At 43.5% G+C, this 25,999-nt stretch overlaps 1 protein-coding gene across 1 annotated transcript; it reads left to right on the top strand.

Annotated features, from left to right (window-relative positions):
* The first annotated feature begins 12,809 nt into the window (after positions 1-12,809).
* FLVCR1 (FLVCR heme transporter 1) lies at positions 12,810-24,408 on the top strand. Its single transcript, XM_054279625.1, has 10 exons — positions 12,810-13,436; positions 16,264-16,408; positions 16,927-17,067; positions 17,366-17,433; positions 17,676-17,779; positions 18,906-19,016; positions 20,044-20,149; positions 20,364-20,475; positions 20,992-21,059; positions 22,425-24,408. Exons 1-10 carry the CDS (start codon positions 12,810-12,812, stop codon positions 22,485-22,487), a joined length of 1,545 nt encoding a protein of 514 aa, XP_054135600.1. The 3' UTR covers positions 22,488-24,408.
* Positions 24,409-25,999: the final 1,591 nt, after the last annotated feature.

Here is a 25,999-nt window from a genome sequence, read left to right as displayed (position 1 = left end):
TCCCCCAGGGATTTATGATCTCCTCACCACAGCCATCCCAGTCTCCCACCCATGTCCTGTGATGCTCCCATTCCAGCCCAGCAACCCCAGGGCTGCATTTCCTGCTCCCAGTGTTTCCCCTTGGTCTCTGTCATGGTACAACCAGCTCCTCCATGTACCTTCTGGACTCTGCTTGTCACATCACCTTGGCTTTCTTCTGTGTCCCTGTCATCTCCTTGTAATTCCCATGTCTCTGTCGTGGTGCCCACCCCGAGCCTGTTGGATTGTCATTTGGGCAGGATTAGTCTGGATATTAGTCATGTTTGGATAGTGCTGGCATCAGACTCAGCACCGGGTATGTGACTCCTCTTGGTAGCCACAAGAGGGAATGGGGACAGTGTCACCTACCTGTCCACAAACTGCCACAAACCTTCTAGGGACTTTGTACCTCCAAGACCTTTGTCTCTTTGCCAGATTTTGTTGACCATTGTACAAAACCTCTGAGTTGTGGATGTGGACTAAGGGTCAGGATGTTAAATGAATTCCATAGAATTGTGTGTGCATGAGATGCTGCATCTCCTGGGTGGAATTGGACCTGTTGCTTGGAGCCTCCTAGGTCTGCTCAGCCTATGAGCACTGGTGAACCTGTTTAATGGACCTGGGGTTATCTAGCAGGAAGGTCTGTCCTTGTGAAGTGGAGAGGGCAGCTTTGAAGTGCTGCTTGCACTGACTTTATTGTTAAAACCATATAGAGAGAATGTTTTTGTGCTCAGATAGTTTCTGGACACACAACAAAGGGTGAGGAAGCAAACAAATGGAGTGCTGTGGGAACAAGTTAAATGGAGCACCATGTGGGGAGCTCCAGTCACATCACCAGGTAATTTCCTGTTTCTCTAGGGTCATTATTCCTGCCTGAAAAAGTCAGGGTGGAAACTCAGCTCTGTACTACCTAGGACTTCTGTGCTGGATTGAAGCAATTGTGGGTGCACATGCAGTAGGCTAATGGGGTGTATAATGTGTACAAGCAGATGTCAGCACTGTCCAAAATAATCCCTCCTGTGCTCCTGGTGAGTGCAGCACATCCACTGGCAATCCACATGTGTGACATTTATCCAAAGATGGCATTTCTTGACCAGCACGTGTAGGCTGCTGTTGTTCCAAAATGGTTTCCTACACTTCATTTCACCCTGTGCACAAGAGGCCAATCCACACACAGAGTCGAGGTATTTGATTTATTTACAGCTCTGTGCAGAAAGCAAATCCAAAACACAGCCCTGTACCAGGCCCTTTGAGGAAAGTTAACTCAAGCCCAGCCCAACCAGCACAACAGCCCACAGTGATGAAGGGCTGGCTGAAAAGGTAGTGATTTGTGGGGCTGGGCTGGAGGGGTGGCTCAGCAAGACCTGCTCCCTAGCACTGATCACTGCCTTTCCTCTGGAAAGGACATGGGACCAGCTGCCAGAGACCTTTTAAAAGGTTTCTCAGAGGTTTCCCAGCACTTATAAGATGAGGCTCAGTTCAGCCAAATGACGAAGAATGGGGCCTTTCTTTGCTCACTAGCAGAGTTACCTGGACTAACATCCCTCCAGCCCCCTTTGAATCCATCTTTTAATTCTGTTCTCAAAGGGCTGGGTAATTAGGTTATTTAGAAGCTGTCAGCAGCACAAGAGACTGGTAGCCTCTGTCCTGGACAGTCATTTTCATGGTCTGCTTTTCAAGTTGTGCCATAATACAGTTTTGTATCGTGGCTTTGTTTGCCACAGGTCACCTGGTTTATTACAGGCCATGGAATCTGTCCTGCTCTTCAAGAAACACAAAGATAAAGTTGGAGGCCATTGGTGAGGCAATCTGCTCTGATTTCTGCAGAACCAGAGGATGCTTGATTTGGCTATGTGGAAACTGAAGCTAACTCATTGTAACCTCTGGCTGCTTACACCCCTCTGCAAGGATAGATATGAAATGAGTTAAGATTAAACCCCAAAACTTCATTTTCTTGGCTAAACATCCATGCAGGAGTAAAATGAAAATTGCAAAATCCCACAAGGGGAGCATATTGATAGATGTCTGAAATGCTGTCTTCCTGCAATGGAGACATTGTAGGGAAGCTACTGGAGCTACTTTAACCTGTGCCAGCAGTGTTTTTGCAGCTGTTACAACATTTTCTTGATTTTTATTATTTATGTATTACTATATTTCAAAGTTTGTTGTCTTTTGAAGGATGCTGTCTGCTGCTCTGTTTATTCTCTGATAAAAGCTTCTGCCACTCCCCTGAGAAAATGAAGCTGGCAAAAGCTTTAGATCCCCCCATTTTGAAGTTCATCACATTTCACAAAGATGACTTTTAGATGACTTTTTGTGTGGATTGGGCTGGACTTCACTCCATGGGTTGTGTCCATGGCTGAGCAATGTGAGGAGCAGCAGAGAGCCCTGTGCAGCCCTGGCACAGCAAAGCAGCTGGACTTGGACTTGCCTGGAGGAGTCAGAACCTTTCAGGGTGTCTCCTTTGTACGTGGGACTTTAACTAGGCTCAACACCTGTTTCCTGCATCACAGCTCCACAGGCATCCCCTAAGGAGCACTGGTGATTGTTTTGAAGTTTATCTAAGTGTTCAGTGGTTTGAGATGAAAAGATAACCATACTTGTGAGCACTTACATCTAGGAGCATGCTGTCTTTGCCAAAAGCCAACTGGAAAGCTGTTCCTTTCCAGCTGTGCCTCTGATGAGGACGTGGCAGACTTCCTAGCCCTTTCCTCAAGATTCTCCCAAAGGAGACTTCTTGTTATGGTTCTTCATCTCAGAGGCTCAAGGGTGCTGGTTAGTACAGACCTAGTAACATAAGGAATCCCCAAATACACCTGAAAATTAGTGAAACCAGGACCAAGGAGAGCACTCTAACTTTGGGGGAGGAGTGGTGAAGGTAGTGGAGCAAAACAGGCACTGCCACAGCATTACCCAGTACAGTGGATTTTTTTTATTGTGGAAGAAAGTATGATTTTGTGAGATATTTTTTCTCCCTGTGGACTATTTTAAGCAGATGTGTATATGCCAACTTTTACTCATTTGATGGGGAAAAAGACATCCTTTCCACTCATTAAAAAAAACAATATCTTAAAATAAAACGTGACAGAAGACAACAGGACAGAAAAAAGTGCCTTGGATCTGGAAGAGAGGCAGCTGAGCAATTGCAACAAAGACTTTTCCTGTATTTGCAAGTCCCATTTTGGACCAGGAAGGTGCTAAATGAGAAATGTGCCCATTGCCACTCCTCTGGTGGCTGGTAAGTCAATTTGGTTGTCCTTGCCCACCTACCAGTGGGTCGAGGGAATCTCAGCAGCCATTTCACCATATGGAGGGCAGGTTTAACAAATCCAAGCTCTGCATTTTTCAGTGGCTGTAGTTCTGCTTAAAGTCTTGGAGCATTCTCATCCTGCTGTAAGAAAGTTTGAGACGCAGGGTTTGGGCTGCTCAATTCTGCAGCCTGATCCCAACTCCCTGGCTTTCATAGGTACACTGTGGGTGCTCAGGACATGCTGCTCCATAACTTTGGTGAGACACAGTCTGTCATCCTAGAAAAGGGACAAGCAGGTTATTATTTTTCTTTTATTATTTTATTATTATTATTTTCTTGCTAATTTTTTTCCATCTTGCCATTACAAGGCTTGGTCAGGTTAATCCTTGCAGAGTTCCTGGAAGTTATTTTAGAAGGGTTATAATTAGATTGCATGAGCCTTCACCTTTTTCTCTCTCTTGCAAATATCGTTTTCCAGTATCTGAATTGATGTAAAAGGAAAAGTAATACTAGCATGGATGAGGAATTGGCTGGGGCTGCCATTAAACATATCAATGCCCATGTTTCCCTTTGGAGTGATAATGAAACACTGGGATTTTTTTGATTTTGGAAGGAAAAAAACCCAATGAGAAAGATAAGTCACATATCAGTTTGAAGCTAAGCCTCCTATAAGCTGTTGTTTTGAAAAAAACCAGCCCACCTTGAAACTAGAGGCACATTTATTTTTCAGTATTCCCCAGATAAAAATTAACATTTCCACACTTCTAAAGGGAAGGCTCAGTATGACATTCTCAGTGAAACAGTTTGGTGTTTGTAAATAAATAAAATTTCCCAAACATGTGGGTATCTTCAGTTCCTCAATAAATGCAGCCCTTGTCAGGGAGCAGTGGGAGCTCCACCTTCAGCACCGTCCATCCCAACACCACCCAGCTCTGCTCTTGCCCCAGGCTCTGGCTGCTCCATCCCCTCCCTCTGCTCTGAGGAAGGGGAACAAGGCTTTTGCTTCCAGCACTGACATTTCTCCTGGCAGCAGCTGGGCTGACAGGAGTCACCAAGAATGCCAAATCTGCCTGGGTGAGGGAGGCAATCAGAGCTGTCCCTGTCCCTCCCCTTGGGCTGGGAGGAGGGATGCAGGGATGTCCCTGAGCACGGCACTGTGGGGACAGGCTCTGTCCCTGAGCTCCTGGCTGTGATGGTCCTTCTCCAGGGTGTGAAACTGCCCTGTGCCTCTCAGCAGCTCTGGGGGTCTGCCTTCTGGCACCCAACATCATCTCTGTCCTGAGCACAGCTCCCAGGGCTGCTGTACAGCCAGCAGAGAGGAGAGAGCACTCAGAGCACAGTTATTCCCAGGACCCAAGTTATTTCCACCTCATTCCCCTCCTAAGGTTTCTGAAAGCTTTGAACTGTTGGTACTGTCTGGGGTCTTAAGGGACACAAATACTCTGTTCACCCTGTGTTTGCAGTTCATTGGAGTTGTAGGATTATCTCCAAAGGCTTAAACAGTCTGAATGCCATTCTGGCAGGGCTGGGATGTATTTTGCATGTTGCTGTATGGATTGCTGCAGTGAGACTGCTTCTCATGGGCCATTCTCTCATGTTTATATCCCTGCCTGCACTGGTGCAGATAAGAATAAATGGCCTCAATCTGCACCAGGTGAGGTTGAGATTGGATATTAAGAAAAACTTCTTCGCTGAAAGGGTTTTTGAGTGTTGGAACAGGCAGCTCAGAGAAGTGATGGAGTCACCATTGCTGGAGGTATTTAAAAGACATGCAGATGTGGCACTAAGGGACATGGTTTAGTGATGGACTTGGCAGTGCTGGGTTGAGAGTTGGACTTGATGATCTTAAAGATCTTTGCCAAAATAAATTCTGTCATCCTACATTTAAGAGCCACAGGGTACTCACAAGACAGACAAACAGTTTTTAGGTGGACACTATGTTGCCATGTTATTTTATGAAAAATCCTTTTGCTAGGATTTTTTCTGCTGAGAAGCCGAGAGGCCTCAGAAACAAAATGTGAACAATAATTATCTGCTGCTGTGGAATGCAACAGGTGCATCTTTGATTGGTCTCATGTGGTTGTTTTTAATTAATGGCCAATCACAGTCCAGCTGTCTCGGACTCTCTGGTCAGTCGCAAGATTTTATAATTCATTCCATTCCATTCCTTTGCTTGCTAGCCTTCTGATGAAATCCTTTCTTCTATTCTTTTAGTATAGTTTTAATATATCATTTTCTTTTAATATGATATGTATAATAAAATAATAAATCTGCCTTCTGAAACATGGAGTCAAGACTCTTACCTCTTCCCTCATCCTGGGACCCCTGTGAGCACCACCACAACTCTACAGCTGCTGGGCTGATACCCTCTGACTGCTGCTCCAGTGAAACACACTGATGAACGCATTTGTAGACTCCTCAGGGGTGTCAGGAGCTGGGTGACTGCTGGAGGAGCTGAGTGCCCTCCATGCCCTGTGGTGCCACCAGGAGCTGGGCGCTGAGCTGAGCTGGGCTTGGTGCAGGCTGGAGGTGAGAGCAGAAAGCCAAGGTCTCTAAACATCTGGATGGAGTAGGTGTTGTCACTCACATGCAAGAAGTTCTGCATGCTCTGGGGTTGTCCTGGCACAGGAGCTGCCCACTGGTTCTTATGGGCACTAAGTTTGTCTCCCCTGACAGTAAAAGAGAGGGAGTTTTCTGTGAAAGATTGTGGGTTTGCAGCTAATCTGAAAGAGTTTATATCTTGTAGCTGTGATGCAAAAGGCTACTGTTCAAAAGGGTCTTTGGAGAACTCTTGGAGTGCTTTCCCAACACAGGAGCTCCAACAAGGAGAGTGCCTGGTGTCTGTCTGACTTCCTGTTAGAATTATTATTGTTCCTGCAATGTCAATGCATTTTCCATAATGTACTCTCACAGCCAGGATCCTGGGCAGGAATCTTTTATTGTTACCCAGTCTAAACAGAGAAAAATCCTGCTGGTTTTTAGTGAAGCTGAGGTCAGCCAGACAGAATCTTCCCCATGGAATGCATGTAGACCTTTAGAGGCTCTCTTCCTGCTGATAACCTCTTCAGAGGGAACTTGGGAACTTCAAGCTGTTACTAAATATTTGGTTTTCCTCAACAGTAAAAGTAGCAGTGTTTCTCAAGCTTGGGTGAGCAATCTGCCTCTAAGACACATTTTCATACCAGGTTCTTAGTGGCTCCAGAATCACATGTCCCTTCCATTTAATTTTCAAGGGATCTGTGTGCATGGACGGGCAGGTAAAGTGTAATGAATCAGGTAGTGAAGAAGAGTTACACCATGGGTTTTCAAGAGCAAGGTGCTTTTTTTTGTAACTCTGAGACATCCTAGAAGTGAAGATTTTATTGTTGTTGCTCTGAAAGGTGGTTTCACCAGCTGCTTGCTCACCATTGCTATGCAGGTGTGCAGGAGCTCTCAGTGGGCATTCTGCATCCACAGAAGCTCCCTCTGACTTAGCCACCTGTGGTCCTGCTGCAGCCAACAGAGACAACTCCCACATTGCTGAGTTCCTGTAAGCTGAGTTGCTGAGTGCAGTGTGTTGGTGGAGTCCTACACATCTCCAGGAGTGTGTTTGGGGTGGGATGAGCTGCAGCCCAGCAGTTCCTCACTGTGGGAGCACACCCAGTGTGCAGCCTCTGGCTGCATCTGCACAGCTTCTCCATCCCTCCTGTTCCACAGACCTCTGATGGTCCAGGCTGGTGTCACCTGTCAGCTTTTTGGTGATCTCTTAGCAAGGAAATGAATCCAAGGCATTAGGATTGCCTGAGAGCACACTGCTGTGCTGGTGTATCAGTGGAGGCAATCTGTGATGTACCCCTGAAAATGCCTCCAAGCCCTTCCCCAGATTTAATAACCTTCCAGTGAATGAGTGCTCATCAAAAATGAGAATGTTCATCTGAGACAACCTTTCTATAGGTCATGCATTTCATTAACATTTTTTGTGGGCATATGCACTTTTCTTACTGTGCATAAAGGATTCAAATGAAAGTTACATTTTTTGTAATATATGAAGAGCCTGTTAATCTTGGAGAATAAGAACCCAATAAATTTTGCCAACTATATTTGTTGACACGATTATTTTTTTTGTATTAAAAGTTTATTTTGTGTCAGTAGTTTTTTCCCCTGCTTGTTTTGCTAGGAAACTCAGGGGTAAAATTCCATTACATATATGAAATTGATAGCTAGCTACAAAAATAAAAGCAGATGGCAGCCAAGCAGAAGTGCCAGATGTACATTTCTGCACCTTTTGTACAGATTGAGACACTCAGGAACACAAATTTCTATTGTTTACAGTAGAGAAGATAACTACCCATATTTTAAAATTCAGAACTTTTCTCTGCACTTATATATTCTTGTCAGTACAATCAGAAATTGCCAGGTCATTGGCAAACATGCCTACTGCGGGCAGTCATATTCCCAAATTTGGGCGGCCAGGCAAACTCCTGAAGCTACAACCAAATTTCAGGCAAATGCCTTGAGTTGCAAATGCTTTTTCTTCAGTTGAGGGTTCTGGCTTTATCTTGTGAGGAGTCTGGGCAAATGTAGCTGGAATGAGGACTGCATAGGAGGAAAAGGATGTTTACATTTTCCCCTGAATTCTCTCTGAGCTTTCCACCAAGACATTTAGGTGTGTGACTCGCCAACTCTTTATTTCAAGTCCAGCTTATTGAGCTTTGTTTAATATCCAGCTAAAATTGTTAATTGCTAGCTCAGTTGGAACTTCAGATCTTTTGTTCTGAAATCCCTTTCTTGAGCTGCTGTGGTTTTCTTTTTTAAACAACTCATCTGGGAGACAAGGACCTGGTGCTGTCCTGCCATGTAGGTTCTCTCTGCATGGAGAGATCAGCTTTTGCATTGACCATCATAACCAAGATACAAATGCATTGCAAAATAAAGTTTAGGTTTTTTTCTTGCAGACTGATACATGGTTTGAAACATTAAAACCAGAAGATCTGGAACTTTTCACTGGGTGTCTGGTGTACATAAAATTTCTTTAGGGTTGTTTTAGAATTGCTGGAATTTTTGGCAAGATTCTACAATCTCCATTTCAGACTCCTAACCTTGGCCTCATGTTTTCCAAGGATGGACTGACTTGTGGGGCTTTTATGGGAGGCTTAGATACCATTTTGAGGTTTGGAAGGAGGACATAACTAGGAATTGATATGACTGAGATACCCAGCTAGGGGTGTCCAAAAGCTGATAACACCCTGAAAGCAGCACTCTACAGCTGAGTTTCTGTATTTTGTGAAATGCCCTGGATTGAATTAAAAAGGCTCCTTCTGAGCCATTTTTTTTTGCACAAACATGCAGTAGCTGCAAGATGAATATTTTAATTTCAAAATAATTGTGAAGATACACTGTTCTTTCAATGGTACATGTGCTACAGAAGGAAAAAAAAACCACTACTGCAAGTAAGGATTTGGCATTTCTCATTAGTTTTGAACCTTCTCCAGCACAAAAATTTAAGTGTTAGGTCCCTGCCTGCCTTCTGGAATTTGGATACAAGGAAATAATTTTTGTGGAGTAAATTTGTATCACTTCCCAGTGACTGCCTGATACACAAGATGCATTTTGGTCTTTTCAGAACATTCAGGAAAATAACTTTGTTACTGCTTGTGTATACATGAGAAATTTCTGGCTCTATCACCAATAGGAGTATTCAGGAGAGCCTAAGTTTTCAGTTAGAGGGTAAATTTAAAACAGATAGCAATTTTAAGCTAAACTGTGCTGTAAACCTTGATATCAGTGTTCTGTTTTTAGCTTTATAAATTGTCCACGAAATGCAGAAATCCAGGGACTCACATTTTAAGTGAAATGCTACAATGGATGTTTCTTCTGGGGTAACTTTCTCTTGCTGGGCAACTTTGTCCTTGGCTCTGCTTTTTGAACAAATGGCTATAAATCAGAAGTAATGCTCGTGAAACCTATGAAATACAGCAGGAGATAAATATCAAAGCTTTGCCACTGTGAAAAAAGCCAATCACTTGTTTTTAAAATTTTAAATGTTTAATAGTAATAAAATGGTTATAAAAATAGGAATATAATTAGAGTAATAATAATTTTGGGCAATTTGGATTAGGACAACATGACACAACAGAAACGAGTTACAGACATCTGGGTACATTTTTCTGGGCAGCATAAGTCCAAAAAAAGTACACCACGTTAACAGAGGATTAACCCTTAAGAGCAATAGTCCATTGAATATTCATACATCTCATACATGATGCATAAATTCCATTCAAACACAGGATTCTGTCTGGTCAGGGCCAACTTCTTCCTCTGAATCCTAAATGGCATTTTCATGGCTGAGCAAGGCAGGAAGATGTTAATTTCTTCTGATAATGGGGCAATAAATTCTCTTTCTCTGAAAGATTTAGGTGTCCTGTGGCTGCTATCTGGTGTGAATCCTTTCGTTTAAAAAAGTATCTTACATAGCATAGTTTCTATTTTAACATTTTGTTATAACCTAAAACTACATTTAACACACTACTAAAAAATTAATACAGCATAACTTTCTAACATAACACATATAATATTCATTTTAATATTTGCAAAAATCCAGTCATAAAATATCCATTTTTCACAGCCATCATGTTGTAAATCTGGTTTGTCTTTTCTTTCTTAGGAAGGTGCTGCTGGAGGTAAATGTCCCCAGGATGCAAAGGCATTGGTTGTACCTCACCAAAATCAAATCTGGGTTTGATTTCACTGAGACCAGCACAGCGCAGCAAAGATGGATTTGCCTCTGTGTCCATCTGCTGTAAATACACTTGCTCTCTCTGGAAGAAGTCTCCTTCCCGGAGCTGGCTTGCATCCAGGGCCTCTTTCCTTTCCCCTGCAGTTCCCTGGTGTCTCATTGCTGCTTCCGTGCAGGAAGCCCATGACACCAAGTGTGCTGAGCAGTGGCTGGGTAGCAAGGACAGACGATGCTCTGTGGGCACAGCGGCAGTGAAAGCCAAGATGTGCCAGCCATTCTTAGCACAGGAAGAGTTTGAGCCATTCTCTGAGGTTGCTAGCTGGCAGCAGCTGTGAGCAGGCAAGGATGAAACAGCAGGGAAAGGAGGAACAGGAGAACAGAGCCTATTTTCATCTGGTTTTAAGGAGTAAATGCTGTCTTTGGATGGACTTTGAGATCATCCAAATTTCAAGGGGAAAATATGTTCAATGAAGTCAGCTGTAGGTCAGTGTTTGTACCTTCTTCCAAAAGAACAAGAATAGTTTAGTGTGCTAACGCTACATCTCTTCCACCAGCCAAAGTGTCCCAGCCCTTTCCCTGACCCCCAGGGCAACCACAGCCTGTGCCAGAGCTCATGAAGGGCCGAGCACTGGCACTGACAGAGTCTCAGCCGTGTTTTCAGCACACAATGTGCAATATGGATATACACTCCTAAAGTGAAAGCCAGTTATTCTGTTGCTTTGACAATGTTTGTTTCAGTTCCCAATATACTTCTTCCTCTTGAGGTCCTGTTTAAAAAGAAAAAAGCTCCATTGCTACAGTACTTAGGACAAGTCAGATAGAGAAACTGAGAGAAATTTACCAAGCATCTGATTTTACAGAGGAAAACTAAAAATAAATCAGGCTTTTTTTTTTTTTTTTTTTGGCAGGAATGAGAGAGGTAAGAAGGGCCTGAATCTGACATAGGTAGCTTTATTTTTAAGAGCAGATTTCTTGCACACACCTCTTACCTGCAAATTCAGGACTACTTGCAGTAGTCTCTAAAATTCCATGGTGCCTGCAATCATCACTGCTGTTGCTCAGCTACTGCTCAAGGAAAGCAAACATAGCCAAATTAATTGTTTGAAGCACATGTTCATATTATTATCCATACTGTAAACAAGATTAGGAACTGTGGCTTACATAGGTCAACAGATCTTGAGTAAAATACCAACTCCTAATTAGTGAGGGTACTTAGGACTGGTGGCTGAGTGTATCCACAGCCCAGACAGATCTGATCAGGCTCTGACTTACCCATGAACAATGTGCAGTGTGTTATTTGCTGAACATGTTCCAAACTATTTCCCACAGAAACCAGTAAAATACTATTAACATTGTTAGCAAACTTAAATATTTCTGTATTTTCTTATTATGCTTTGGAGAATAATCTGTCTCTTTGCTAGGGGACACTGTCTGCAGCAGCAGAATTACCAACAGTGACAGGGGCTGCCAGACACTGCTCCTGTGCAGACATGGACCGGGCAGGGTCTGGGGGAAGATTGCTTACTGAAGTGATATCCACATGAGCCAGAGGGCCAGTTTTCTGTGGTATATGTCAAATCCAATTTCAGAGGTTGAGTGGAAACAAGGAATGTTTTGCCTGAGGCTCTGGAGGCAGTGAAGGACAGGGGTGGATGCACACGCCCTGATAATGCGCTGTACTGGCACCCTCTGCTGCGGTTTGGGCTCTGTCTGTGCCCATCCGTCTCTTATCACTTCAGTATATTTCTCTGCACCACCACCACAAAGAGACAAATCTTAATAGGGCAGGGAAGGCCCTGGATTTTCCCAGGATGTGCTGGAAGTGGTGTGGCCCATGTGTCCCTGCACAGATGGAGCAGCAGCTGAGGTGCCCTGCCTGTGCCCAGGAGGAGAGGTGGGGGATGGGCCACAAAGCACCAGGCTGTGCCCACCCAGCACACCAGCCACCAAAAAGGTTACAGGAAGGAGGTGGCGCTGCTCCTTCCTTGGAGATGTTGTGGGGATGATTCACATCATTACTTGTCACCATAGGACACAAAACAACACGAGCATACACACCGCTGCTCTCAAGGTGAAAAAAGGGAAGTTTATTCTCTGACTCCAGCATTTGTAGTTTTCCAAAAGTGACAGCGGATTGGAGGGTGACCGTGCCACCTCTCAATGACACTGGACAAACCAACAGTCTATCAAATTTCTCTTCCTCCGTAAAAGAATGCAAAACAATAAGTTATTTACAGAAAGTGTGTGAGAAAGTTTGCTACAAGAACATAAACATCAGAAGGCTTAGAAAATCTTAAAAAATCAGGGTGACATCTACTATCGCCCCATCATTCTCATGCAGCCAGCTAAAGTCATACAGCCTTTGTCAGTTCAGTTTAAAAGTCTTCAAGAAGTGTGAGTCTCTGTGTGTGTGTGTGTGTGCACATACGGCACTCAGATGTTGGGATGCGGGGATTGAAGTGGAGCAGGAGAGCAGGGACTGTGCAGATAAGGAACCGTGAGAAAGATGGACAAAGAAAATGGGAGCAGAGGTGTGAACAAAACAACTCTATATCTATCTATCTATCTATCCCCACATGCACAAACCCCCAGCATTTCCCAGCAGCCCGGACTGCCGTCCCTGCCCCCGGAGCCCCCGGGCAGCGCTGCCGGTCCCGCCCTCCCTGGGCCTCCTCCCGCTCCCGCTCCGCCCGCCGGGCTCGGCCCTGGCCCGGCCCCGAGGCGGGGCGGGACGGCGATCGGAGCCGCGGCCAGGTGACCTTGGCGGGCAGAGCGGGGCTGCGCCCGCCGCCGCCGCCGGGGAAGCTGGGTGCGGAGACGGCCGAGATGGTGGAGGACGGCGGCGAGGAGGAGGCGGAGGGGGAGAGCGGGGAGGTGCCGGCGGCGCCGCAGCAGCAGCAGCGCTGCAATGGCTTCCTGCCCGGCAAGGAGGCGGCGGGCGGCGGGCAGCGGGCGGCCCCGGAGGCCGAGGAGATGCTGGCGGCGGGCGGCGAGCGGCGGGAGGCGCGGCTGGAGACGCGGCTGTCGCGGCGGCGGCTGGCGGTGCTGGCCGTGTTCAGCTGCTACTCGCTGGTGAACGCCTTCCAGTGGATCCAGTACAGCATCCTCAGCAACGTCTTCGCCGGCTTCTACGGCGTGTCCTTCACGCAGATCGACTGGCTGTCCATGGTGTACATGGTGGCCTACGTGCCGCTGATCCTGCCGGCCACTTGGCTGCTGGACGCCCGCGGGCTGCGGCTCACGGCGCTGCTGGGCGCGGGGCTCAACGCGCTGGGCGCCTGGCTCAAGTGCGGCAGCCTGGCCCCGCAGCGCTACCCGCTCACGCTGGCCGCGCAGGCCGTGTGCGCCGTGGCACAGGTCTTCATCCTGGGGCTGCCCTCCCGCATCGCCTCCGTCTGGTTCGGCCCCACCGAGGTCTCCACCGCCTGCGCCGTGGCCGTGCTGGGCAACCAGGTAGGGCCGCAGGGGAGCGAGGGGGGCTTGGAGGAGTGGGCTGCCTTGGAGCTCGGCATCGAGTCGGAAACGTGGTGCTTAAGCGGGAGAAGCTTTCCTGCAGGATGCGGTGTCGGGAGAGCGGCCGGGTGAGGAAGCGGGGCTGCCCCTGGCCATGTGGCAGTTCCAGCAGCTGCCGGCAGCACAGCAGCCGAGAGAACCTTCTCACTCACATGTGGTCCTGCCCCACTTCCTCTGTCTCATTTTGGCGCTTGGATTCATTTGACTGAATCCACCCCCGTTGGAAGGGTATGAACTACGTGAACTTTCATGAAGAGCCCCAGCGACAACACATATTGGTTTCTGCTTTTTAAAATATGGCCTCTAATTGCCAGGTGCCAGTAGTCAATACCCTGGTGACTCCTGAAGTTTTGTGTAACGCTGTGATAGTTCACATCACTGTTGGGAGCTGATAACTGAGTCATGGATTTCCTCAAGCTCCCTGGTCCTGGCCAGTTTCAGAGAGCTGGAACAGGTGCATCTGAAAGCACAGGTGCAGGTATGATATTTCTTCCTCCTATAGCCTAATTCTCACCTCCTGCCACCACTGTCCCAGCTTTTTTTTTTTTTTTTTTTTTTTCTCCTGTGGCAAAAAAATGGCTGAGATTCAAATCAGCATCACTGATGCAGGCTGAGGTCATAGGTAGAGTTTGGTTAAGATAATGAGGAATCTGTTTTTTATCTTGGGAGTCTAATGATTTTGTTTGTGCACTTTGGATTATGACAGCAGTGGCATTCATTTTACATATTTACAGTGAGGGTGTACCTAAACCTAGCCGATTCCTCATTAGCTGATACCTGGCTGTTCAGAGTTCTTCAAAAACTTTTTTTTTTTTGCATTGGAGGTTTCCAGTGGGCAAGTCAACTGTCTCTTTTGGACTGAAGATTTCAGAAATTGTTGGTGTTGTTTCAGCAGTGAGGCAAAAATTTTGGATCTGTATCCTGGTATGAGGTTAAAGATTTCTTTGGCAGATAAATGTCCTCTCTTTCTGACGTGCACCAGTCCTCCCAGTAGCAAGGAGTTACTGGGTTTTCAGTTCTGCAGTAGAGTGTCAAGTATCCAGCTTGGAGCCCAAAACTGATGCTTCACTGGGATGCTGAGATGTGGGATTGAAGTGGTGCAGGACAGGAGCAGGAGGGCAGGACTGTGTAGATGGGAGCCACGAGAAGGATGGACAAGGGAAACAGGATCAGGATGTGAACAAAGTAAGCCGTGGATATTTCTGGAGTGTATTCCCCTCCAGAAGCTAGGACTGATCTCAGTATGCCTGCTGAAATGTGTCAATAGAACAACAGAATTTCTCTATTCTCGCATTTTACTTCCTTAAAAAAACCCCTAAAAACTCTCAGAAGCTAGATTGAAAGAGTAGCAAGAATTTAGACACTTGGAAGTTAGCAGTAATGTCTGTGTATCCTGCTGCAGTTCCCTTCTGCATACACATTCCTGCTGGGTCTCCGTGTCCTGATATCTGCACAGCATGAACTGTGTAACAGAACACTCACTGTACCGGGCAATTGCACAACCTGAACTGTGTCATAGAACACGTTGTTATAACCCACCCAGCTGCTGGTCATCCAATTGCTTATCAGATTGCTTATCACACAGCTTCAGACTGTGTGAAACTTCAGAGCTGCAGCGGCGGCCGGCAGGGACAGCAGGCAGGGGAGGAACAGAGCGGTTATCAAAATTTATATCTCATTTCTTTGGGATGCTGATTGTTTGCAGCTGGAACACAAATCACTGGGAATGCAGTGGTGTACCTGCCAAGGGTTGTTTGAAGTGCCAGATCTCCACAAGTATTTACCATCTTAAGTGAGGCATGCCAAAGTCATTGGAACACTTTCTTCTGGCCTTAACCTCTCTAGATGTAAATGATGGGAAATGGTATCACTCGACTTTGTTGGGACATTGTGGGTACTGCACCGGCTCCTCTTGGGGGAGGGAAAAATATACCTAAATACAAAAAGTAACTGTGTGCTCAGTTCGTGTTTGTAGGGTTCATATAATGAAGAGTGAGGACAAAAAGAGACAAATTCTTCCTGGGACCTCTGGATACTGTGTCAATATGATGGCCTGGGAAGAAAAAAACTAGCAAAACCCTCATCAGGGTATGCACAAAGGATGTTTTGTAAGCACAGTGGCACACCTCTAATGTGTGTGCTTTCTGATTGTTGGACTTGCCACTGTAACAGTCTTTGGTGTTCTTTTTTCATTTAATTTTACCTAAAATAAATGTTCCAACACTTTAAAATGCCGCTAAGTTTTGTGGGAGCAGAAGAGGGAAATTGGAGAATAGTTCAGGACTTGTTCCTTCATGGTTTAAAATGCAGGCTTTGGTGTAGTGGCAGGAGCATGACATCAAATGAAGAACATTTCTGCAAGAGTAGCTGGAATCTTGTGCCATCTGTAGCCCTTCAGTTGCAGGGCTGATGACTGATACCAATTTATGTTCATGCATGGTGTTTTCACTTCCTGTGAAAGGTTCTTGTATGTGTATGAAGATTCTTGTACAAGTACTATGTGTACTGTAAATATATACACCAAGTGTGGTATTGTAGCTCAATTGAGAAGTGAAAAGGTTAAACCTGGGTTATGGAAGATCTGGTTGTAAAACAACATCGAGAGCAAGTGGCTCAGAAGTGTGATACTAAAGTTTTATCAGTGCTTATTATGATAACAATTCTGAATTCTACCTGGTAAGACTTTTCACTTCTGTTGATTTGTATGTGCAGAGGGAAACTATTTTTGGCTTTTTTTTTTTTTTTTTTTTTCCTCCTTGCTTTACAGCTTGGTACTGCAATTGGCTTCTTGCTGCCACCTGTTTTGGTCCCAAATACACCGAATGACATTGATCTTATGGCACACAACATCAGCATCATGTTCTATGGAACAGCGATAGTGTCCACACTTCTCTTCTTCTTAGCAGGAGTTGGTAAGTGTTCAAATTACTGGGATTTATGTGCTGGCTACAGAGAGTGTTTACAATGTCTCACTTTAAAGCAGCTGCCTGCTCAAAGTAGTTGAGGTCACAATTTTTCCAGTTTGTGTTCACTTAGGTGTTGTGCCAGGGTTAAGCAACAGCCATTTCACTGTCATGCTTCACATGGGGTGATTTCTTGTAGAATATTTAGTTCTCTTAGTTTCTTTGCTGCAAGGACTTATGATATAATGTGAATTCACTCTGTTCATCTTACAATTTGTATACAAAGGTCCTGACATATTGCAGATTTTGGTAGCAATCAGATGTGACCACATAACACATCCTTTGTGGATGTGACTCAGTTCTTCCATGAGAAAATCTAGACTTTTTTTTTTTTCATGGAGTTGTTAAAACTACAAGTCACTTTCCTGGAATTCATCATGCTGAAACACTTCCAAAAACCTAAAAAAACCCTGCATATTAGTTTGGTAGAGATGAATCAAAAATTGTTCCTTCTTCTTTTTCCCCAGTGTTTGAAGAAAAGCCCAAATACCCTCCCAGTCACTCTCAAGCAGTCCTGCAAACGAAACCTCCTGAGGATTACTCCTACAAGCAGTCCATTATCAACTTGTTCAGAAATATTCCATTTATACTTTTGCTAATCAGTTATGGTAAGTGGTGCTATCTGCTTGTAGTCTGGCAGAAGGGTTCAAATGTGGGCCAGAAGCATGTAGAATTTTAGTTGTGGGGTTTTTTTAATGGGGGAGGGAGTGTCAAACTTTCATTTACTCAGGTGCCAGTGCTGGAAAGTCCATAAGGATGCAAGATATTGCTTATAGGTCCAGATTTTACCTGGCACATAAAAGGTTTTGTGTTGTGAGTCATAAATGTCAGAAGATGAATTCTTTAGGGTAACAAATCAGCATGTCTGCACCTGTAATGACTGAAGCTTTTTTCTTGGTACTGCAGGTATTATGACTGGGGCATTTTACTCTGTCTCCACACTATTAAACCAGATGATAGTAACTCACTACGAGGTAAGTTTCTTGGATCTTATATTTCTCTTTTATGCTGTGCATTTGCAGAGGTGATATTTATTTTGTAGGCCCTATGTGTGCTCAGACATTTGGTTTCTTTTATACCTCTGTACAGTTTCTTGTGCCATACAGCTGTGGGAGTCATAGGAATGTTTGTTTGCACTTATGACTGCCAAGAGGTCTGAACTTGACTCTGAATGGAAGCAATTATTAATGAGCACCATATAAATATTTGTTGAAAGGGAGAAGAAGTGAACGCTGGGAGAATTGGCTTGACACTGGTGGTGGCAGGAATGGTGGGTTCGATTATTTGTGGTTTGTGGCTGGATTACACTAAAACATACAAGTAAGTGTGGGTAGGCATGTGTGGGGCTAGGGGTAGGAGAGTGGTGCAATTCCATTAGGAAAATACTCCAACATAAGGGCTGAAATGATCTGCTGATGAAATGCAGTTGGTCCTTGATTTTTAGTGGTCTGCATGGAGAGAAGTTTCTGCAGCTACAGCAAAAGCTTGAGACTCTCACTGGTTATTGGCCAAAAGAAATGAGGGGGCACAATGCAAAGGGATTTGTCATCTACTCCTGTCTCTTCAGGAGTGTGGGGAAAACACTGTAGGTCCTACATACAGTGAACAGGTGGCCCAGTGGGCTGCTCCTCCTAGGAAAGCACAAAGTCTCAAAGCCTGCCCTGCATTGTTTTGTAAAATGGCCAGCTGGTGGATTGTCAATTTTTTTATGCTACTCCTGATCCTATTAGTAAGTGTAATGTTTGCTTTAACTCAGGGGGTGACCATGGAGCAGAGCTCCCTTCTGGGTTAGGAGCTCCTGGGTCTATCATGGCGTGGTGCCCCCAAGAGTGAGCACTGCCCTGGAGCACTGTTTGTGATGGAGTAGTTCTCCCCTGTGACTCAGTACATTATGTGCCTCTACAAGCCTAATGGATGTTAATGCTGTAGGTTGGCTTTGTTTCTGCATGTTTTGGCTTACAAATATGTGCTTTAGGAATTTGGAAGAGATCCCTTCTTCCAGATTGAAAATAAATAGAACACTGCAATGAGATTTGTTTGACTTGCCTCTTGTAGGCTGACTTTTATTGCTAATAGTGTTGGACTCAGCTGCTCCTGTGTTGATGTATTGTGTAATGGGCAGCACTGCATAATGGCCAAGAGGTACAGCATAGCAGAGAACTAAAATAGTCTTAAGGTGGTAATATGTGCTGTGATTGTCCATTCTTTGAGGGTTTGAGTCATTGTCCTTAGCCTGGAGTGAAGCAGCCAGATAACCAAGACAATGAAGGGTTCAGGAATGGGTATGTGCTCGCTGCATGCTAAGTTTGAGGCAGGATTACATGAAGCAAATTTTATAGCTTTAGAATGGCTTATGTAATGTTCATTTTATCCTTCCATGCTTCAGCAATGTGCTATGGCCTTCTATGAGGAATGTTAATTTTTTGTTGTTGTTGTTGGGTTGCAGGCAAACTACTTTGATTGTTTACATTCTCTCTTTCATTGGGTTGCTGGTATTTACCTTCACCCTGGACCTCGGATACCTTATAGTGGTGTTTGTGACTGGAGGAGTGCTTGGGTGAGCAATTAAAGAGCACTACAAGACTTACTGCAGTTCTCTTCTGAAACAAATTTAAATGTTTTACCTAGATGATTCTGTGTATTCTGTCATCATGGTCTCAGCCTATGCCTTTAGCTCACAGTACAGATAGGGTTTCAGCTTCTGTTACATCAGAATAAAGCTAAAGTAACTCACTTTTCAGTAAATTTCATTTACCATTTTATGGACCTAAGAGAGGTCCCTATGTGATCAGTTTGTCTGGTTCCTATTCAAAAAGCTGTCTGCAGTGAAGTTGAAGCTTTCTCTTGAGCAGTGTGTAGGTGACTAGAGTTGGACTGAGCAGATCTAGGAAGACTGCCTTCTCTGCATGTTCATTAATCTATGCTTTGACAACCCAAGCAACATGCTGGTTCCTTTGTTTGCTGTGCTCATAGATACCCAATCTAAAAGCCTCAAGAGGTACTGAGGGAATGTTGCTGTATTCAGACACAGAAGTCAAGATGAAACCAGAAATGTTTTGAGAGTTTCAGTTTAAAAACCAACCAACCAACCTCAGCTGCATTTGAAGCCTTTTCTCTTTGGTCCCCTCAGCTTCTTGCACAGCAGCTTCCAGCAGGTGTTCAAGTGTACAGCCTCACTCCCTACTCTTGGCCTCTTTTTGTCCTCCACCATGGATAATTGGGCTGATCAAATGATGATGTCTGTGCGTGGCTTTCATATGAAAGTAATTGGCTTCAAGTATGGAGTGGCTTGCAGACTCCTTTGCAAAGGTTGTTTCATATGCATGGTGGTTATGGGAAATAGGACAAACATGTTTTAGCAGCTTTGCCCTAAAGAGAAAGATGTGTGGCTAAAATTCTTGGACCATGCTGAGGGAATGAAGCAGTCACTATTATTTGGAATTACTGAATTCTGTTAAGTCATGAACACATGACAATTCAGAATACCAGCTAATTCATAACACCATGTGTGTATGTTAGGTTTTCTTAGCTGTAGTAACAGATGAAGGCCACACCTGTCATCCTCTTGCTCTCCTCTTCAACAGGTTCTTCATGACTGGCTATCTTCCACTGGGGTTTGAATTTGCTGTGGAAATTACATATCCAGAGTCTGAAGGCACTTCCTCAGGTCTCCTCAATGCATCAGCACAGGTTACAGCATTTTATTTCTTCAAGTGAAGTAATGTTCAGGAATGCCACTGTGCTCAAGTCTAGGAAGGCTTTCTTAGACTTAGCTAAGTCTCTGTTTTGTTGCTACAGTCCTGTTTTTTTAAAATTTGATTTCTATAAGATGTGACCTGGAACTTTTAAAGGTGAAATTACTCTTTTCTGTGTGATCCTGATGCCTTTACTTGTTTGTTTATAGATATTTGGAATTATCTTTACACTTGTTCAAGGAAAGCTCACAACAGACTACAGTCCTCGTGCAGGAAACATCTTTCTTTGTGCTTGGATTTTTGTGGGCATTATTTTAACAGGTAATTACAAGTGCAAGTAATGGCTTTTATTTAATGTAAAAACGTAGGTCTTTTAGGATGATGTTGCTAATATATGCACAGTCATCTGACCACCATCTCTTGAGACATGTCCTGAATTTGAGACAGATGTCCATCTCCAGAGTGGGGTGAGAAATAGAAACAAATGCACAAATGGAGGCAGTTTGCAGTTTTCCAAATGCAAGAAATTGCTGATGCACTCTGGAACTGTGCCAGTGTTTATACATGTTGACTCACAAATGTGCTGAAAGTGCTGAACTATCAAGCTTTTCTTTAAGTGCTTGTGGTTTAAAAGATTTTATTGTCGTTGCCTGCTTTGTGTGCTTTGTGAGGAGCAAGTTCAAATTATCAGTGAGTTCAAATTGCAAAGAAAAAATAGGGCTATTTTGAAAATGTGCTGAAAGCAGCTTCTGTGTGCTTGCACCCTGCAAACATTTCCCTTGAATTGCATATCACTGCAAAGGTGTCAACCAGCTTTCCTTTTCCTTCTTTTCTCAGCCTTAATAAAATCAGATTTGCGAAGACACAATGTGAATTCAGGGATTATGAACTTGGACGTTAAAGCTGTAAGTGGTGACTCTTTTACCATGATTGTATTACCTACTTGAATGCTTGACTTCTTCTGGCAGAACAGTAGCAGCTGCAAAAGAGTACTTGACAAAGTCTTATGCCTGGCTCCATGTTGGTTTTGAGCAACAGAGCCACGTGGGATGCTGCTCACACATATCTGTTTTTCTCCTTAATTCCTGTGAAAAAAACTGAAACAACTTCTGGTCTCAGAATTTTTTTAAATTTTTTGAATATTTGCATTTTAAGTGGCAAATAATATTATTTTATTGCTTGAATCTTGCTTTTTCATAATAGCAGGGAAGCATTTTAAATTGTGAAGCCTTTTTGTTTATTGGGCTGTGAGGCTATCCTGTATACTATATATTTTATTTAAAACACCTGCAGTCCCTTCAGATGAAGTCAGTGTCTGATAAACAGAAGCCATGCTGGAGTTTCTATGCAGTGCTGCATAAAGAGCTGGGTTTGTTCTTCTGCTGACACTCTCAATTTAAAGGAAGAGTGAGCCTAGCATTTTCTGATCATCATAAGGCTCCATGTTTCAGCAGTTTTTCCAAGCTACTACAGTTACTAGTAGAAATAAAGCTCTCAGTAGAAAGTTTTTTCAATGCTGTGGGTTTTTCATTGCTTGGATCAAGATATGAGAGAGCTTTTTGGAGTCAGACATCACAGGATCCTCTGCCGTGCTTATTTTTGTGTAGGTGTCTTGCATGCCCGGCAGCTTTTGATCATCTGTGACCAATTTTAGTGTCTGTATGAGGTTCAGAAACTTTGAGCTGGTGCTGCCTGAGCCAACTTGAACCTGAAACCTGCTGGCAGCTGTGGGTGCTCTGTGTGGCATCCTGTGGGTTTCCAGCCAGGGTTGGGGCTGTTCATCACTTATCTGCTTTCCATTATCACCTCGTTAATTAGCCTAGATCATCACCCGGCTTCATTCATATTAGCCAGGGTGTCAGAAAAGCTGCAGTCCTTGCCCTGATGTTGCCATGCATGATTCAGACCTGGCTGTGTTAATAATGTTCAGTATCACTTTGATGCTGAACCTTAATCAAGAATCTACTGTGGTTAAATGTATCAGAGGAAAAAAAAGGGAAATTAATCTTCATGTGACAGATACTTATATGCAGTAAATAGATACTTTAGAATTACACTAAGAAACTACATTCTATGTTTGGGCTCTCTTTGTCTATTACAAAAAGAAAAGAAAATAGGGTTTCATATAATTTGCTTAATTGGGCTAATTAACTACATATACTGTTGGAGCCTAACCTAGTAATTACCCAAGAATACTGAGTTTGAGAATAATTCTGTTGAATAACAGCCTAATTCCTGTTGTGTTTTTACTTTTTCATCTTCCTCTTCAGGTACCAGTTGACAGTCCTGTAGAACCTGAAAGCACTACGTTGAAGATTCAGTCAGCTTTATGAAGCTGAAGGAAGGGGACTCAGAAATGCACAAGTTTGGTTAGATATGAAGTGATGTGAGCTAGTGTAATCACTGGATTTGTGTGTATGAGTAGTGACATGTGTTTGTTGATATTGGTGGTAGTTGTGTACTGGAAGCTATGAAGATGCTCAGTTCATTTTGCTCAAGATGCAAAGAATACACCCTTGTATGGACTATTTATTTTAACATTTTCAAGTCTTGCAGTTTGATTAGTAAAGAACTGTGTGAACACTCTCCACAGTAGGGAGATGTGCATTCAGGATGCATACTTGAAAAAAATCAGGAGTCTTGAAGTACAGTTGTCATGATCAAAAGTATCTAATCATCTTTTATTGTTCAATCTTGCTGGTGCATTTGAAAAGTCAAAGAGTAGGGAAATGCACAACAGGAGGATGTTCATAAGTTCATTTTTTTATTTTAAATGTATCTGTATTTGAATATAAGCCAATGATTCCTTCTGGGAAAGTGATAGCACAATACTGAAAACGAGAGATGACGTGTGTGTTTCATACTGGCATCTGACATTTCTTTTGCCTTGAAACTTCTTTATAGGTATCAAAAGGCAGATAGGAGAAAACACTGTTTTTGCTATAGCTTCATTGTAGCATTTCTGGGGAGATTCAAGAAGTTTCTCACTAGATAAGTTGGAGACAAAACATTTCTTATTAAATACAGTACAAAGGAGGACAAAGGCCTTTGATATCTCTGCTATGAAATATTTATAAGCAATGGAACACTACCACACAAGTTTCCTCCACGGAATATTTTGAGTGCTTTCTCATTTAAAGAGAGAGGAGTACGTGTTTACAAAGAGCCAGTGCCTTTACTTTGTAAAGAAGATCCCTGCCTCATCTTGAGTTTAATCAGTGCTGCTGAAGAAATTCCATTTTGTCTGTTAAACCTCTGAATATTTGTGGAGTATCAGAAAATGTGTTCTGTCCTTTTTATGAATTGTATCACTTGTCTCATGTGAAATTCTTGTGCTTGTGTAACTTAAATCATGTCTTTTACAGTTAGTTAAAAGCTGTAAGGATGACTGAAAAGAAAATAGTGGTATTTTCACTATTTCTGATCAAATATTTTCTTTTATACCATTTTAGCTGCAAAATGAGCAGACATTATTAACAGTAACTTTTTGTTACTTCATTTTTCTGTATTTGGGATGGGGGTTTTTTAGTTCAGTGTTTTTGAAAATTTTCTCCTTTACCTTGTGCTCTATCTACACACCCACAGAACTGATAGCACTACAATAATATTATTGCTGGGAAAGTCAGACCTGGGCCAGTGGACTTGTTGGAAACATTTCATTTTTAGCTCAGCACAGTGAGCCTGTAAGTTCAGTGGCATCAGTGCTGCTGTGTCTCTGAGTTCCCACAGATGCAGTGCCATCCAGAAGGTGCAATCCTGCTCCAAGTTTTCCACAGGTTGTTACAGCTGGGGATGGGAAATTATTTGACTCTGTGCTGGGCTAGTTGATTTTCTTCACAGTGGCTGGCAGGGGGCTGTGTTTTGGATTTGTGCTGAACACAGGGCTGATAATACAGACATGTTTTATCCTTGCTGAGCAGGGCTTACACAGAGCCAAGACCTTTTCTGCTTTTAAAATGTCAGAAAAGGTGAGGAAGTTGGGAGTGCCTGGGATGTTGGGAGGAGACACAGCCAGGACAGGTGACCCCAGCTGACCAAAGGGATATTCCAGACCATGGGACATCGTGTTCAGTGATGTCTGGGGGGCAGAAGGGGGAAGGAAGGGATGTTTGGAGTGATGGTGTTTTCTTCCCAAGCAGCCGTTGCACTTGCTCTGGTTGGCTGAGCACCTGCCTGCCCATGGGAAGCAGTGAATTAATTCCTTGTTTTTCTTTGCTTGTGTGTGTGGCTTCTGCTTCCCCCATGAAGCTGTCTTTATCTCATCCCATGAGTTTTCCAGCTTTTACCCTTCTGATTCCATCCTCAGTCCCACTGCTGGGGAAGGGAGTGAGCAAGGGGCTTGGTGGATGGCTGGGGTTAAACAACAACAAACTCCAGGATAGTCTCTAAGTACAATAAATATAATTAAAAGCTTTTCTTTTTCTTATTCCACTGTAGACTCAGGAAAATCCTTTTGTATAAAAAGGGCCTGAAAGCTTATCTTTCTAAGCTTAGCCTCTAAATGTGATGATCTTGATTTAAACATTTTGTATGATAAATGCTTTGGACAGGGGAAGACCTATCAGAATAAACTAAGCACACTTGGAACACTTGCCCTGCCAAAAAGGGTTCATGTCTCTTTGCCAGCCCCAGTGCTGGGGAGAAAATGGCCAGGCCTTGCTGCTCCTGGGGAGGTGAACTCCAGAAGAGTCCACTGCTAAAGCAGCTGAATATAGGAAAAGTCACTCTTGGCTATTCAAATGGCAGGCAAGGGTATAGGAGTGAAAGTAGAGATGCTTTCATTATGTCATGAAAGACATAAATGAAATGGAAGTAGAGATGCTTACATTATATCATGAAAGAGATGCTTTCATTATTCATTTACATTGAAGCTGCCCCATCAAGGGATGTACAGGTTTTCAGCCTGAGTGAGAAAAGTGAAAGTTTCTGCCTTGTGGCATATGTGGGTGGCTTTTCCTTTTGGAAAAATGATAACATGTGCCAAAATATATATATGTTTTTCATCAAGATACAGATACAGAAAATATTTATGTTCATGGCCCATGCATGGTTACTTTGACTTTTGGTGTTGCAAAATCTTAGCAAGGTAATATTTTTGTAGTTTTGGGGAATTGTTTTCAAATGTCCAGTAGAAAGTCTTTGCCAGTATCCAGGATGTTTGCTGACCTGTTCAGTATACACTGTTCAAAATAAAAGATTGAGTATTTTTGTTCCATTCTTAAATTTTATTTTTTCAATTCCTTTCTTCACTGCTAGTTTCCAGTTTCTTCAGTTATATTCAGCTGATTATTGAAAAAATATCCTAGTTCTGGCTCCTTGTGTTTTTTTATCTTCTGCCAAAGATACTTGGCTACCTTCTGAAAAGGTTGAAAGAAGATTTTGGCTGGCTGGAAACCCTGCTGGGTCCCTGAAAAGAAAATATTCCTAATAATGAAGGCTTAATTGCATCCTGGATTTAATATTCCCCTTCTAAAAGGAGCTTGAAAGTTGGAAACTTATGAGCTATTTTCAGGCAATGATAAAGTATTTAAATGTAAGGCTCAGCAACAGAATAAAGAGCAAATAAAGAACAAATCAGTATTTTTTATGCAATAGTCTTATCATCTGTCAAGAAATTGAGGTTCTAGATCATGGCAGAAATAAATTTGGAGTAGTTGAGGCTTTGTGTTTTTTGCTTTTAATCTTTAAGTTTTGGGTTTTAGCAGAAAACATCCACTCAAGCAAACGTAGAATCACAGAATGTTAAGAGGTTGGAAGGGACCTTAAAGACCATCTGGTCCCAACCCCCCTGCCATGGGCAGGGACACCTCCCACTGGACCAGGTTGCTCCAGGCTCTATCCAACC

Source organism: Melozone crissalis, unplaced genomic scaffold, assembly GCF_028551555.1.
Source record: "Melozone crissalis strain CALT ecotype California unplaced genomic scaffold, PUWL_Pcris_2 ptg000027l_1, whole genome shotgun sequence".
Taxonomy (NCBI): Eukaryota; Metazoa; Chordata; class Aves; order Passeriformes; family Passerellidae; genus Melozone; species Melozone crissalis.
The sequence above is the reverse complement of the archived record's forward strand: the minus strand, read 5'-3'. Positions and strand labels throughout refer to the sequence as shown.

What these genes read in the sequence shown, in the direction of transcription:
- FLVCR1 (XM_054279625.1), top strand. Translation starts at nt 12,810, where the DNA reads ATGGTGGAGGACGGCGGCGAGGAGGAGGCGGAGGGGGAGAGCGGGGAG. An exon ending in GTGACTGGAGGAGTGCTTGG is followed by an intron (nt 19,017 to 20,043) that starts GTGAGCAATTAA and finishes CCTCTTCAACAG; the next exon opens with GTTCTTCATGACTGGCTATC. An exon ending in TGAACTTGGACGTTAAAGCT is followed by an intron (nt 21,060 to 22,424) that starts GTAAGTGGTGAC and finishes CTTCCTCTTCAG; the next exon opens with GTACCAGTTGACAGTCCTGT.